Source organism: Pholis gunnellus (genome assembly GCF_910591455.1).
Source record: "Pholis gunnellus genome assembly, chromosome: 6".
In the NCBI taxonomy this organism is placed as follows: Eukaryota; Metazoa; Chordata; class Actinopteri; order Perciformes; family Pholidae; genus Pholis; species Pholis gunnellus.
Genome location: NC_136532.1, coordinates 22,383,620 through 22,398,183, shown reverse-complemented (window position 1 = coordinate 22,398,183; position 14,564 = coordinate 22,383,620). Strand labels below are relative to the sequence as shown.

General features: G+C 45.0%; 1 protein-coding gene across 1 annotated transcript in view; it reads right to left on the bottom strand.

Annotated features, from left to right (window-relative positions):
- notch1b (notch receptor 1b) overlaps positions 1–14,564 on the bottom strand; it is a gene marked incomplete at its 5' end in the record, with an annotated part of 40,448 nt that overhangs the window by 11,669 nt on the left and 14,215 nt on the right. The window contains 18 exons of the mRNA XM_079161379.1: positions 202–334; positions 1,045–1,229; positions 1,355–1,508; positions 1,740–1,941; positions 2,464–2,692; positions 2,822–2,974; positions 3,459–3,578; positions 4,289–4,402; positions 4,560–4,705; positions 4,834–5,026; positions 6,365–6,475; positions 6,559–6,792; positions 6,948–7,061; positions 10,246–10,359; positions 11,082–11,267; positions 11,445–11,600; positions 12,539–12,772; positions 12,929–13,051. Coding sequence (XP_079017505.1) covers positions 202–334; positions 1,045–1,229; positions 1,355–1,508; positions 1,740–1,941; positions 2,464–2,692; positions 2,822–2,974; positions 3,459–3,578; positions 4,289–4,402; positions 4,560–4,705; positions 4,834–5,026; positions 6,365–6,475; positions 6,559–6,792; positions 6,948–7,061; positions 10,246–10,359; positions 11,082–11,267; positions 11,445–11,600; positions 12,539–12,772; positions 12,929–13,051 — 2,901 coding nt within the window. The remainder of the gene's footprint in view (positions 1–201; positions 335–1,044; positions 1,230–1,354; positions 1,509–1,739; positions 1,942–2,463; positions 2,693–2,821; positions 2,975–3,458; positions 3,579–4,288; positions 4,403–4,559; positions 4,706–4,833; positions 5,027–6,364; positions 6,476–6,558; positions 6,793–6,947; positions 7,062–10,245; positions 10,360–11,081; positions 11,268–11,444; positions 11,601–12,538; positions 12,773–12,928; positions 13,052–14,564) is intronic.

Genomic DNA, 14,564 nt, shown 5'->3' with positions numbered 1-14,564 from the left:
CACACTCTCCCTTCATGTGTGAGAGGGGAAAAATCAATGGCGTATTTGACAAGTGGAGGGAAGGGTGGAGGCAAGACGGGAGGAGGAGTTTTGCAGACATGCCCTGGCTGCCGCTAAGCCCTAATTAATGAAGCGTGGAGACCAGGAGGAGAGGAGGGAGAGGCAGAGCGGTGAGGAGGAGTGTGCGTGGGGTCCGCTGACCTTGGGTTCCCCGGGGACAAGAGCATTTGTAGGTATTGATCAGGTCAATGCAGGTGCCCCCATTCTGGCACGGTTGGGAGAAACATTCATTGATCTCGTCGGAGCAGTTGGTCCCCACGTATCCTGGCATGCACTGAGAGAGAGGAGAAGAAGAAGAAGAAGAAGGAGAAGAAGACGAGGAGGAGGAGGAAGAAGAGGAAGGAAGAGGGAGAAGAGAGGGGAAAGTTGAATCAATGTCCGACATGAAATGGATGTTTTTTTGTTTACCTGGCTGTTTTCTGGCCTGCATCCTGCCAAGGCCAGCAGATCCTCTATTCCAGAGGAGATTAACATAACCAAGCTGTTTGTCTTCTATTTATAACCAGGCTTCTTCATTAGGACTGCCTACGGTTGCTTCAGCTGAAAGGATGCCTGCTGTACACCCAGGCATTTTAACAAACTCATGATAGAAAATGAAAGTTTGAGATTTATAAAAACAAAAAAAAAGTAACACAAGGTGTGCAAATTTAATAGAGTTAAATAAGGTAATGATGAGGCTTTTTAAATGCCAAGTAGAGTGACATTTAAGACTCAGTTTGCAATTAAAATCAACATTAAATGAAAAGACACAGCCCTGATTGGGCTAATTTCACCGAAAAACACAAAACACAACACAAAATTATGTTTAATTAACTCTGCAAGTTACTAAAAAAAGGTAAAATAATACATGTTGGAATAATATTTAGACCAGATGCATTCCATTACATAGTATAGCATAAAAAAGATTACGGTGACATGATTTCTGAATTAAATTTACATTAAATTCACAACAACTAGATGCATAGCTTTCTTTGGCGCTGTTACCTTGCAGGTGTATCCACCTAAAAAGTCAGTGCAGGTGGCTCCGTTTTGGCAGGGGTTTGGGGTGCACTCGTCCACCTGCTCCTCACAGTAACTTCCCGTGTATCCGACCTGGCAGTGGCAGTAGTGAACGTTTCCTGCGTCCAGACACTGACCCGAGTTACGACACAGATGGGCCACGTCGACTCCTACGGATGAGACGGTGGGCTTTTCATTTTCACCATCAAACCAATTCACACTCTATTTATGATATTGCAATTTGAATATGCAAAAAGGAACACCTTTGTCCAAACCCAGGTAGCTCTCATCTCACCTCTTTGTTTGGCTGCCACCTCGCAGGAGACACTCGGGACGTCACAGTAAAGTCCCGTCCAGCCAGTCTCGCACTCGCAGCTGTAGGTGGTTCCCCTCTGCCAGCAAGTTCCCCGGTTCTTACAGGGCGACGAGTCGCACCAGCGGACCAAGTTCTGAAAGGTGCAAACACACGGTCTCTAATCAGTAATTTACTCTCACAAATTTAAATATCCCACAAAGGGATTTGGTGATTTGCAGGTCAAAAGAAGAAGTCTAAGTTTATACAGTATGTCAGTGTAAAGCTACACAATGGGGGAAAAGAACAGCTGTACGTTAAGTATCAAAGACATCTAAAATACTTCACTTTTAAACCAAATCTTTAACGCGCCTCTCCTTCCTCCTACCTGACAGTTGAGGCCGGTGTATCCGTGTGGGCAGGTGCACTTGTAGGTGCCGTAGCTGTCATGGCATGTGCCGCCGTTCAGGCAGGGCTTGGAGTCACACTCGTTGATGTCGTGCTGGCAGTAGCTCCCAGTGAAGCCCGGCGGACACAAACACGTGAAGGTGTTGATGCCGTCCAAACAGCTGCCGCCATTGAAGCAGGAGCTGCAGGAAAAAAACAGAGATAAGAATGTTGTAAATTAGTTGACAAGTAGTCTGCAAGCTTTGTAGGACAAATACAGCTCTCATTACCTGAAACTGCAGGCTTATTCACATCTGATTTTGCTCCAGAAACAAATATGTTTTTTCCAGATACTTCATATTCAGTCTCCCACCTAGGTAGGAGCTGCATTGATGATGCTCAGGGAAAGCAATTTCACAAACAGTGCTACATTTACAAGCTCATTTAGAGTGCAGTCTGCTCAACCTCCTGTTTATGGGACAGCTGCAACATATGAGATGTTGAACAAAGCTGGTGTGCGTCAATACTCCACCAGAGGGGGCAGTGCTGGACAGGAAAATGGGGTCTACGTTAACAAGTGGATGAAAGTGAACCTGTTGATCTGAGCAGATGCCCTTACTCGCCAATCTGTGTATGTATAGACGATTACCAGTCTGTCTTAACTCTTCAAATAAAAGCTGTGGGGTTTGAACATGACACTCTGGGATACTCTGTGAGCTGCGTACCTCTCAGTGCAGTCGGGAGTGTTATTTTCACAGTGGATCCCACTGAAGCCGGGCGGGCAGGTACAGGTGTAGCTGTTGACGCAGTCGGTGCAGTTGGCTCCGTTCTTACACGGGTTGCTCTCGCACTCGTTGATGTCCTCCTCGCACTTTGTGCCCCGAAAGCCGGCCAGGCAGGTGCACAGGAAGCCGTTCACCTCGTCCTTACAGAGGCCTCCGTTGCTGCAAGGGTCTGCGGGAAGAAGGGGTGAGGGAAAGGCTCAGTGCACGTGCTTTTTAGGTCTTTGCTTTAGGTTTGAAATGAATCCACAGAATATTGATGAAGCAACAGAAGTAAAAGGAGAGAGACGGGAGGACGCACTGGGCTTGCAGTCATCGATGTTGCTTTCACAGTTGCGTCCAGCGAAGCCCGGTTTGCAGGCACAGCGGTAACTGCCCAAAGTGTTCTGGCAGATTGCTCCATTGCGACAGGGATTCTTCACACACTCTTTGATGTCCACCTCGCATGTTTGTCCTTGGAGGGGTGGAAAGAGGAAGACAAAGTACATGTCACCTTTTCTTTGACTGGTGGCACAAAACACAGCACACGTGGATAACAGGATAAGAAAAGACAACACACTGATTCCCAGGAGGGAGAATAAGTATGTATATACATACACCATCCACAAATATATATGTATTATTTTATAATACTTGTTATTCTATAGTATACTATTCAGTTTTTTCTATTTGTTAGTTGCTTATTGGAGGAACAAAATAATTTCACTAGACCTTGTACTGTGTATTTGTGATTTGATTGAAAAGGATGTGTCACGCACACCAAAAGCCATTCAAAATGTATTCTGGCATTTTTACAGTACTAGAAAAAATATAACATCCAGAAACTTGAGCTCTGAACTCTAAATGTGTCTTTTCTCTGTTGGCAATACATAGTAGAACTGTTGTGTCTACAGTACAGTTCCTGCAGGACACACAGGTATGCAGACATTAATGTTCACCTTGCCATCCTTCAGGGCAGACGCAGGAGAAGCTCTGATAGTCCTCCGACTCCTGACACACTCCTCCATGCTTGCAGGGTTTGGAGCTGCAGGGAGCCATCAAGGTTTCACAGTTCTCTCCTGCAACACACAAACAAAAGAAAACACACACAGCGTTTATTAAAATAAATAACATTTGTAATGTGATCAACAGTAACTTTCACTGTGTGATATCATGTAGGAGTCATGAACTTGGAGATAACCCAACCCAAATGGACACAGAATCATCTTTCAATCAGTGCTATCACTAGATTTTAGCCAGGTTCTGTCAGTGTTCGAGGCCTGCAGAGACATTTCCCTATCTGTTTCCATAACACATGGCTCGTACAGGAAGCCGGCTCCAGTTTCCGGCAATTGTGAAGCCATTTGCTGTTCTGTGTGACAGGAAGCAGGCAAACAGGAAATGTGTCAAGCACCCCGTTCCCACCCCGGCACAAGCAAGGGCCTTTTATTATTCAAAGTCCTGTGGATTTTTCCGAAAAGACGACTCGACAAATACAAGACAATTTGCCCTCAGCCTTTCCATCATTATCTGTTTTGTCAAATAATAAGTCCGATGACATCAAAATATTTTCCAGCTCTCTTATCAGGAATGCTTGTGTATCACAGAGTCAGAGGTTCGGTGTCTTTGAGCCCTGAGGAAGTCTTGCTGTTGAACTTTACCCAACAGCTATTTCATCCGCCGCACGATCTTTCCTCTTCGCCCCAATAACTTACAGTACACAGGCTGTGGAAACTGGAAATGCCACAACCCCAAACCAACACATGAAATATTTCCAATATTTTCATACCCGTGTAAGGCAGGATACAGTTGCACTTGTAGCCTGCGACGTCGTCGATGCACGTCCCCTGGTTGAGGCAGGGGTTGGAGGCACATTCGTTGATGTTGGTCTGGCAGTTGGGTCCTGGTGTTAGAGCGGACAATATATTACACACACACACTTCACTTTAAGTTTAAGGTCAACAGTCAAGTGGCGTGGAAGTTAGGTTTGGATGACAAACACACTATAAAAGCCAAAAACATCAACACATACACACACACTCATCCACACCAATACTGACCAGTGAAGCCCATGCGACAGGTGCAAACGTATCCGCTGGTCATGTCCTTGCAGGTGCCTCCATTCATACACGGGTTGGATTCACACTCGTTGTTGTTGATGTCGCAGTTTTTTCCGCTCCAGCCAGAATCACACAGGCAGTTATAGCTGACGTGGAGAATGAAACGGGGGAAAATCTCAGTGATGAATCTCTGAATGCAGATACAATGTGCCTGGGTGGTTCTATACTTGACAGACGTTTTAAAGTGCACGTTTTTTTGCAGTGTTTGTCTCACCCATTGATCTTGTCCTCACAGTGACCGTGGATGCAGGGGTTGCTGAGGCACTCGTTGACCTGGGAGAAGCAGGTGGGGTCCTGGTACCCGTCTGGACACGCGCAGGTGAAGCTGTTGATGCCGTCGATACAGGTGCCGCCGTTGTGGCAGGGGTTGATGGCACACTCGTCGATGTTGATGTTACACATGGTGCCTAAAAGTAAGAAGAGGAGACCTTGTTGTCACAGCAACAGCTCTCCGTTTTTGGTGAAATGCACTAATAAGCTTTCTTGCCGAGAGTTAGATAAGAAGATTGATCCGACTCTCATGTCTGTACGCTAAATATGTACCTGGAGCTGGCAGTCATTTAGCTTAGCTTAGCATAATGACTGAAAACAGGGGGGAAAAGTCAGCCTACCACTACTCCTAAAGCTCACTCATCAACATGTCGCATCTTTTTTGTTTAATCCATACAAAGTAGTAAGGAAGTCTTTGCTACCGGTCAACAATAGTTACATTTTTTTTACCTAGTCAGGCTAGCTGTTTCACCCTGTTTCCAGTCTTTATGCTAAGCTAAGCTAACCGTCTCCCGGCCATAGCCTCATATTTAAAGAACAGATTTGAAAGTGGTATTCAGTTCTAACAGTGGAAAAGTTAGTCCGGAGTCCTGGGCATTGATCTTCTTTCTCATCCAACTTTCGGGTGTGTGAATAAAGGTTAACCACAAAATGTCCAAGTATTTCTTTTAAATGATGTAATCTCATCACATAATGTCTTTATTGGTGTATAGACGGTGAAGTGATGGGTTTTGAAATAACAACAATCTCGCCAACTCACACAGTCACAAAAGCCGATACACACTGAAGTCTATATCTCGGCGCTGCGAATGTATCAATTTCCAGAAACATGAGGGGGTTTTAAGTCCCCTTTTGTCGGCAACTTGAAGCGCTGAAGCCATTCAGCCTGGTGCCACGCATAACATAAAGGCAGCCCATTTAGCTTTAAAGCAGGGACCGGCTTCCAAGCTTTTAAAAGCTCAACTTTCAGGAATCTTTCAGGGAATCTTTTCTCCTGCTCAAATCCCAGGTGACTGTGTGTGCCAGAGTGTGTGTGTGGGTGTGTGTGTCCTCTCTTTTGTATGTGAGGGCAGCTTGCAGTGTCCTAACAGCAGCCGGTTGGGGACAGGGTGGAGCTGGAAAGTGACACCGGCCAAGCCTCAGAGGAGCGTGCTCACTCGCTCGCCATCTGTCACCCTCCCCGTCAAGACCCCTCACTCCTCCGTCCATACGTTCTGCACCGCTCCTGCACCTTAAACACTCATTTTGTCTACTTGTCGCCTGAGACAGTCTTAAGTTAACTTTACAGTTGCAGCGAGAGTAACCTGCACCTCACTAACAAGGATAAACTCGTAGAGAAAGCTGCAAAATAGCTAACTTGGCTAAAGAATATGCATATGCTTGCAGAGTTTGAGCTGAATTCTCTGGCATATAGCAGCCACATGTTTCAAGACTGAGCAAGTAGTTGACCAACTCTCTGTGTGCAAGTTTCTTACCCGTGTAGCCGGGTTCGCAGGCGCACTCGTAGCCATCGATCTTGTCGATGCAGGTCCCGTAGTCACAGGGATTGCTCTTGCAGTCGTCAATGTTGATTTCGCAGTTTATTCCTGTCAGAAAATTGCTTTCAGTATCCTCAAATTGCAGAAGCATGTCATGATGAGGTTTCTGTTTGTATGTGTGTGGCGGTTACCGGTGGTGCCCTTCAGGCAGCTGCACATGTAGGCGTTCTCTCGGTCCTGGCAGGTGCCCCCGTTCCTGCACGGCTGGCTCAGACACTCGTTGATGTTGGTCTCACACAGCCGGCCGGTGTACCCGGGGTTGCAGTGGCAGCTGAAGGAGGCCAGGCCGTCGATACAGTTGCCGTAGTGGCACGGGTCGGAGTAACACTCGTTGATGTCCGTCTCGCAGTGCCTCCCAGAGTAACCTGGAAAGAAATTCATTCTTTTGAGCTTTTTTTATTTTCTTTTTCAATAGGGTAAATTTCACTGGCTTGTTCTATTTTTACATTCCGTTCCCTTTTTTGCAGGGCCTTATAAGTATCTACTACTCTTTTTTCAGCTTTTGTTAAAACTTATATACCTTCGGTGCACTCGCAGGTGTACTTGTTGGGTCCGTCTGTGCACTTGGCGCCATTTTTGCACGGAGTGCTGGCACACTCGTCGATGTCGATCTGGCAAAGGTTCCCAGTGAAGCCTGTAAAAACAACAAGGGGGTGTTATTGTGTGCATGTGGGCATGAGGGATTGTGTGTGTGTGTGTGTGTGTGTTCAGACGTTGCTACTGTGTTCTCACCATTTCAAAACCGGTCCCCCTCATAATCCTGAGCCCATGCTATAAGAGCTCTCAACGAATCAGACATCTGCATGTTAATTAACAACTGCGCAACACTGCAAACTCTATTTTCCCCTTTCACTTCTTTTCAGCACGACTCCAAAAGGGGGTACGGGAGACTGGGGGAACCGATTTGTTCAAGGGGGGGGTGGGAGGGAGGGAGGGAGGGAAAGAAATGGGGGAAGAATGAAAGTTGCGAGGCCTCCTGACCAAGGGGTTGAGAGACAAAGGAGGGCCTGTCTGCTCAACGCAACGCCAAACTGAGCCCGTTGCCTCCTTTGTCCCCCCAAACTTTTCCATCACAATGTGCATTCTCCTGTCTTGCTTTCAACCCCCCCCCCCCCCCCCCCCCATCACCACCCCTCCGCTCCCTGCGCGCCTTTAAAAAGAACCAGCTTGACCTTCGACCCTCCACCATTCAAACTCCTTGTCATTCAAAACCAACCAGCAGCTTTTTCTCCTTTATTTTTCCTGAAGTTATTCTCATCACAGACATTTTCTTCTGGTCTCCCCTCTGTCACGTGATGGTACAGTCCAAGGAAGAGTAGGATGTTGTCTGATGAAGAGATAAAGTTTGAACCCCCCCCTCCTCCTCCTCCTCCTCCTCCTCCTCCTCCTCCTCCTCCACCGCACCAACGCGGGAACACACAGGTGGTTTAAGCTAAAAAAAAAGACAGACTCAATTGCAGCTAATCCGGTGAGGAAATATTTGTGCGGCTGGCTGCGAGCTGATTTCTCCCAGCGGACCTCGCTGGAACCATTCACTGAGGACCGCAGCGTAGACACAGTGGAGACGTGCTTACATGTGTGTTTTGAGTTACACATGGATGCACATACATACAAACTGTGGTTGGAAAGCTCATAAAAAGAATAAGCTGCTAAAAAAGTATTGTAATTTGGCACAAATGGGTTTATTAATGGATAAAAAATGATTTACTAATGCTTTATAAATGACTTTTAAGCTATTAATAACAGCAACTTTTGGGTTGCCAGGTTGTGGAAAAGCTATTAATGATTACCAACATTTATTACAGTATTATTACAGCAAAGATGATCACCAGCCAAGGGGCAACACGGCCACATTCTAATCACTGGCACCGTCTATAAAGGGTTTATAAGTAATAACTAATTAATAGTAAATCAATCATTCACTAATGCTTTAATGAGGTTCAAAGCATCAAATTAGACATTTTTCACAACCTACTTGCTTAAAACTGATCTATGAAGAGTTGGTAAAATATGTATTTACCATTATACCCCCCCCCCCCCTAAAACCCTGTTAATAAGCCTTGAGTTACATGTTATTAAGGGGGACTGTACTGACTTAAAGTGCTAAAACATATCTGGCAGTATTTTTTTTCATTTGCGTGTATTTTTCTGTGGCATACAGTATATCTCACTATGAAGTCACATAAGACATAATATGAAATGAAATGCTAACCACACAAAGACTACTCATTCAACGACAAACAAAGAAAGCCAATATCATAAAGAAGAAACTTCATTCACAAAAAAAGTGAACGATCAGCTGTTTGCTGCCAGTTTCCAGCAGCGGGAAGAGAAGCCGGACAAACCTCAGCGTTACAAATTGAGTGTTTTATTTTTTGCCAAGATGTGATGCAAAAGTTACGTTTCTGCTCAGTTCAGTCACAGTCCCCTGTGAAAGAATGTCTTCAGATGCACACAAATGCATCCAAACACAAAGGCGGGAGCAGAAATGTAAGCATGCACAGGGGCACACACACACAGACACACACACACACACACACACACGCGCGCATCATGCACCTCAGCAGCCAAAGAGGGATTTATCCCCAGACTGCTGGAATCAGACATTTCAATGGCTCTCAGTGGGGTTTCCATGGCTATTCCATGTACAGAAATAATAAGAGGGGACCCTCGCCTCGGGCCTGGCTCGCAACGGGGACAAATTTACATCTCAAGCAGGGCGGTTAAGACCCCTTCCCCTTCTTTACCCCTCCCTTCCTGCTTCAGCATAACGGTCTGTGCCTCTCAGCACCCCCCCTCACCCCCCCATCTACCCTCCCAAAACAACACTTTCACCACCACCACCACTTTATGCTGCTTCCTCACATAACCCTCGCTCACTGTCACACACAGTTTTCTTAGGCGTTAAGCTCCTGTGTTCACTCTTGTAGCCCTTCTATCATTTCTAAAGCTTCCTTGTTGGGGTGTCTCTCTTTCTTCCTTTCTTTTTCCTCTCAACAGGAGGAATCCTGCCTCACTCCACCCAGGCCGCCTTTGATCCACCCGACTCAGAGCCTCTCTATTTTCCTCCTCGAAAACATCGAATGAAAAAAAAAAAAAAATCACTTCCACCTCAATGATCCCAGTGAAAGAATGCAAAACACTTTTGAGGAGTTTGAGGATCGTTCCTTAGCTTTCTTCTCGCCTCTCTATCCAGGATTCAATAGTTGCATTCCTTCCACCCTGAACAAAACATCAATACCTCTTCCCCAAATAGTGTAACTCCAATGGCATTTCTGGTACAAAAAAAAAAAGAAAAAGGAACTGGCAACTAGCTGCCCCCAAAATAGACCAAACAGCTACCTCATTCGCCATTACGACAGTGAAAATGGCGTTTTACAGCACCAGCTCTGCCTGCTATTATTAGCTCTCCCTTTTTTTCCCAGTCACAATCAAAAGCTTGTTTAGAGCCACACGTTTCTGCTCACTCATCAGACTTTGTAAAAGGGATAAAAAACTTGTTTCAAAAGTTCAAACTTCCTCAAGCCTTTCCCTATAGATCCCCCCCACCCCCCCACCCCCCAAACCCCCACCCTCTGCTGCGTTCGTTCCTGGCTACCCGGGCCTGTGAAAGCCTGCCTCAGGGCTGGGATTAGTGCCCGTCCAGAAAGGTGTTTGCATGTGTGTGTGTGTGTGTTTGTGTTTGAGTGAAAAAGAGAGAGAGACAGTGAGGTAGTGAGAGAGAGAGAGAGATCGACCTCTGTGCCCCCTGGCCCCATGCCTCCCTCCCTCCCCCCTTCCCTCCCTCTCCCTCCTCTGCAGCAGCGCGGCAGCCTCACCTGTGGGGCACTGGCAGTGGAAGGCGTTGATCTTGTCGATACAGTTGCCGTTGTTCAGGCAGGGGCTGTGGGCGCACTCGTCCGTATCGATCTCGCAGAATTCCCCCTCGTAACCTGGCCAATTAGCAAGGGAGGACCAGGAGGGAGATGGATTGGTTAGACACAGAGAGGCATTTTCACACTGCTGTTATATATATATATATATATATATATATATATATATATATATAGTATATATATATTGCTGTAACAGCTTTAAATGATACACAGAGGCTATATGAATAGAAGTAGGACTGCAATTATTTTCTCAATTCATCGTAGTCAAAAATACATGTTAAGTTTAAGGTCGCATTGCTTGTTTTGTCCAACAAACAGTCCAACCCCTAAAGACCTGAAGTCTCCCAAAAGACACAGAAAAGCAGCTAATTCCTCATCGTTTAGTAAAATAGTAACCAGTTATTTACTAATCAATTAATCAACTCATCATTTCAGCTCCTTTTTCTAGATCAATGGATCGATCATTTAGTTGATACAGTAGCAGAACATTGTAAAATAGCCCAAAGTGACGCCTTCAAATGGCTCATTCTATCTGACCGACAGTTCAAAAAGTTGTATAATTATGAATGATATTAAACTGAGAAAATCAACAAATCCTCTCAATTTATTTTCTCTTTATTAATGGATCAAACGATTTTGAGTCCATGTGACTTGTTTGTAAGCCTTGATGTACTGCAATTAGTCAATATGAATCCTAACAACTAGTTGAAATGTGCAAATGTCATTTTAAGAGCAAGCCCGATACCTGAGCATCAGTATTGTTTCTATTATTAACTCACCTGGCATGCAGATACAGTGGAAGTCTCCTATTTGGTCCAGGCAGGTGGCCTCGTTCATACACGGGTTCGACATGCACTCGTTGATGTCCAGCTCGCAGCGCGGCCCCACGTAACCCCGCTGGCACTTACACTGGAAGGAACCCTTGGTGTTGATACACTTCCCCGCGTGCTCACACGGGTTGGAACCTGTTTGAAACAGATTCATACTTTTAGCTTTACTGAAACAGGCCCTCGCCATGTATGTGAAAACCCGACGGGGAGCAATTTGAGTGTAAAGACACGACAATGACATGATTTAGGAGGTTTAGCGTTTTTAGGCTCAAACAGAGAGAGAGTTTAACGGTCAGGTAGTGTGACTTTTACCCAGTGAGCACTCGTCAACATCCTGATCGCAAGAGGCTCCGACGTATCCTGATGGGCAGGTACAGAAGTGATTTCCGCTGACGGGGTTGGTGTCACAGTTGGAGCCTTTCTGACAAGGGTTGCTGATGCAGGCGTCGTCCAGCTGGCACAGCAGTCCTGGTGCACAACACAGGAGATGGACTTAACATCCTACCGTACAGTATTAAGTATTCAAATGATGTCATTTATTGGTTTATGTGATAAGGGACTGTGCATATTAATAAAAACATTGCTGTAAATGTGCCAAGAGGCTATTTTCCATCTGTAGTCCCAAATAGTAGTCCCAATGTACTACTATAAATACACAGGGCAAAAGGTATTTACTCTGAAACAACAGTTAAAATATTCAATTTCATTTGGGGAAGAAAAAGGATGTTAAAAAGACGTCCCTCCATTAAAACAAACTGATGGACTGATGTAGAAATTATGTAACGTGTGATCTGTTAGCTGCAAAAAAAACAACAACACACTCATGTGTACTAACGTGAGCATTTTAGGACACAAAAACCACAGGAGAACCCAAACATCAGCATCTATGAATGTCACTTAGAGCACTTGAGTCGACTTCACAGCCGTTCGTTTTAACCTGTTGCTTCCTGGATCCTTCACACCAATTCTTTGTATTTTTATATCAAAATTCAATAATCATTTCTTCCTGTATAACAAAATATGAAGTCTGCTTACGTAAGCTAATACCGACCAATTTCAACCAATAGTACCATGACACCCATCCTTCAATGAATCTGCAATCTTTAGTGTAGGAAGGTGTGCGTGTGGAACGAGCCACTGTAGCTTCCTATTGCGCTACATTCTAAACTCGCCCACTTTTTAACGGTCCAATCAGATGCAAAGGATTTGATTTAAATCCCTTTTGTAAATGTACACCGTTCAAATGTGACGTTTCGCTGAGAAACATGTCACAGCACAGAAGCTAAAGACACTCTAACTTCCGTTTCGCCGGCAAGTTTAAGTTGTTGTTGCATATTCATGTAAAATCACTTCCTGTTGAGCATTAAGAGACACTTTCCTGTAAATCAAAAGAAACGTGTAGCTACCTGTGCGGCCATGGGGGCATTCGCAGTAGAAAGAAGCCACGCGGTCGTGACAGGTGGACCCGTGGTTGCACGCAGCACTGGCACAGTCGTCGATGTTCTCGCTGCAGTCGTCGCCGGTCCAGCCGTTCACGCACACGCACTGGTAGTTGCCGTGGGTGTTGTGGCACGTGCCGCCGTTTTGGCATGCGTTGGGCATCAGCTGGCACTCGTCAACGTCCTCTGTGCAGAGCTGACCTGCGGGAGGAGCAGCGGTCAGAGGATTAAAGGCGGTTTGTATCCCAAAACACTCCTCTTCTGCGTCTACTGGTTTACTCTGCTATATAAAGTTACTTTAATCTGATTACAGTGGTAATAGCTTAAGTTTCTGCACCGGATCATCGCTACACAAACCTGTAAACTCTGGTTTGCACTGGCAGTTGTAGGTGTTGACTCCATCTACACATGTCCCTCCATGCTCACACTGATGACCTGGACAGTCATCGATGTTAAGGTTGCAAATTTTTCCTGTAAAACCTGAAACAAAGAGTGAAATGTGATTAAAGGGCTCGTACTGGGGGCTTCAGATTTTCAGCTGCTCGTTTTTCCTCCATCTCCCATCAACAAGAGAGTGAGACTAACTCTACAGTTAAATGTGGTCAACTGTCTTTTTCCTCCCAAAGAGAGAAGGCAGCTGTCTCCTCTTGAGGTCTGTGGCTGTGAGGTCCTTGCTGAGTAATAACATCCACTCTGCTACACAGTTACACAAGAGGCAACCACTGGACTGTACATCTGGCACGGTGGATCAAATAAATCAAAACCAGTACACGTCATCGCAACAAACTTCACAATGTTTCCTAAAAAAAGGTAATTGTTTACTTCTGAATTCAAGGCAAACAGTTAATAAACTGACCATTTCTGAAAATGTATTTGAAACGCGTGCATCATTTTATTAGAAAACTGATATTTCTCAAAAAACAATACCAGTGCTCGTTGCTTTCAACTACAGCACCTTGAATATATTCAAGAGGAGGAGACAAGATTTCATAATTTATTCATGTAACTTCATTACATCATTCGTTGCTGCTTCACACCGAAGATGGTCTTTGTGTTTGTTTAAATGAATAAAAAATTAAATGATCGCGTTATTATTTGTTACCTACCTACTGAGAACAGTTTACGATTATGAAAGAGGCATCCTGTGGACATTTCTTCTAAATGTGAACATGTTAGGCCTCAAATGCTTTTTTTTTTTCTTCTTTTAAAACATTTGCAAAACCTGTATTTTTCCATCCAGTCTTCTTCTTCTTCTTCCCTGCATTTTGCTGATGCATTTCTAGCTGTCTTGGCGTATTACTACCATCTGTTGATGAGCGTAAAACCACTGGCATGAATGTGTATCGTGTGTCACCGCAGTGCTCTGGCCCACGCTGTGCATCAGACATTCTATTGTAAATCTTGTGGGTCACAGGATTTCTGTGGGGTTCTTGCGGGATGAGAGTCAACTTCACTATTTATCGTGTGACTGGGGGCGGGAAAGGAAAAACTAGTACGAATAAACACAACAACGATTTTCTTTCTGAGGGAGTGGGATGTGACAGGATGTTGAGTTTATATTACGTTGTTTTCAAGGGTAAGAAATAAATACAAAAGGTTTTTAAGGAACATGGCTTGTTATGGACTTCAGTGGTCAACGGACAAAAACAAGGTAAAGTTATTCTGTGCGAAGGTGATGAGGTAGTGGGCACGACTAAAGTCCCAGCAAGCTTTGCTCCACTCTGCTATGTGAAAAGGATGTTGTCCTTTGACCATTTCCTTATGATAAGCCCCGATGTCTTCCTGCTCTGCCTTGTTCACACACTGGACACACCAAAGCAGAAACACACACACACAAGCAGGAACACCCCCGCCTTACATGACATCATCCCCCGAAAGCAGCAACTCGCAGACAGTAACATTTAAATTCAACCTGAGAGGTAACCTGGCTTTAATTTAAGAGGATCGTGTCATCTTACAGATGAAGGATCTGATCGATATTTCGCCTCAAAAC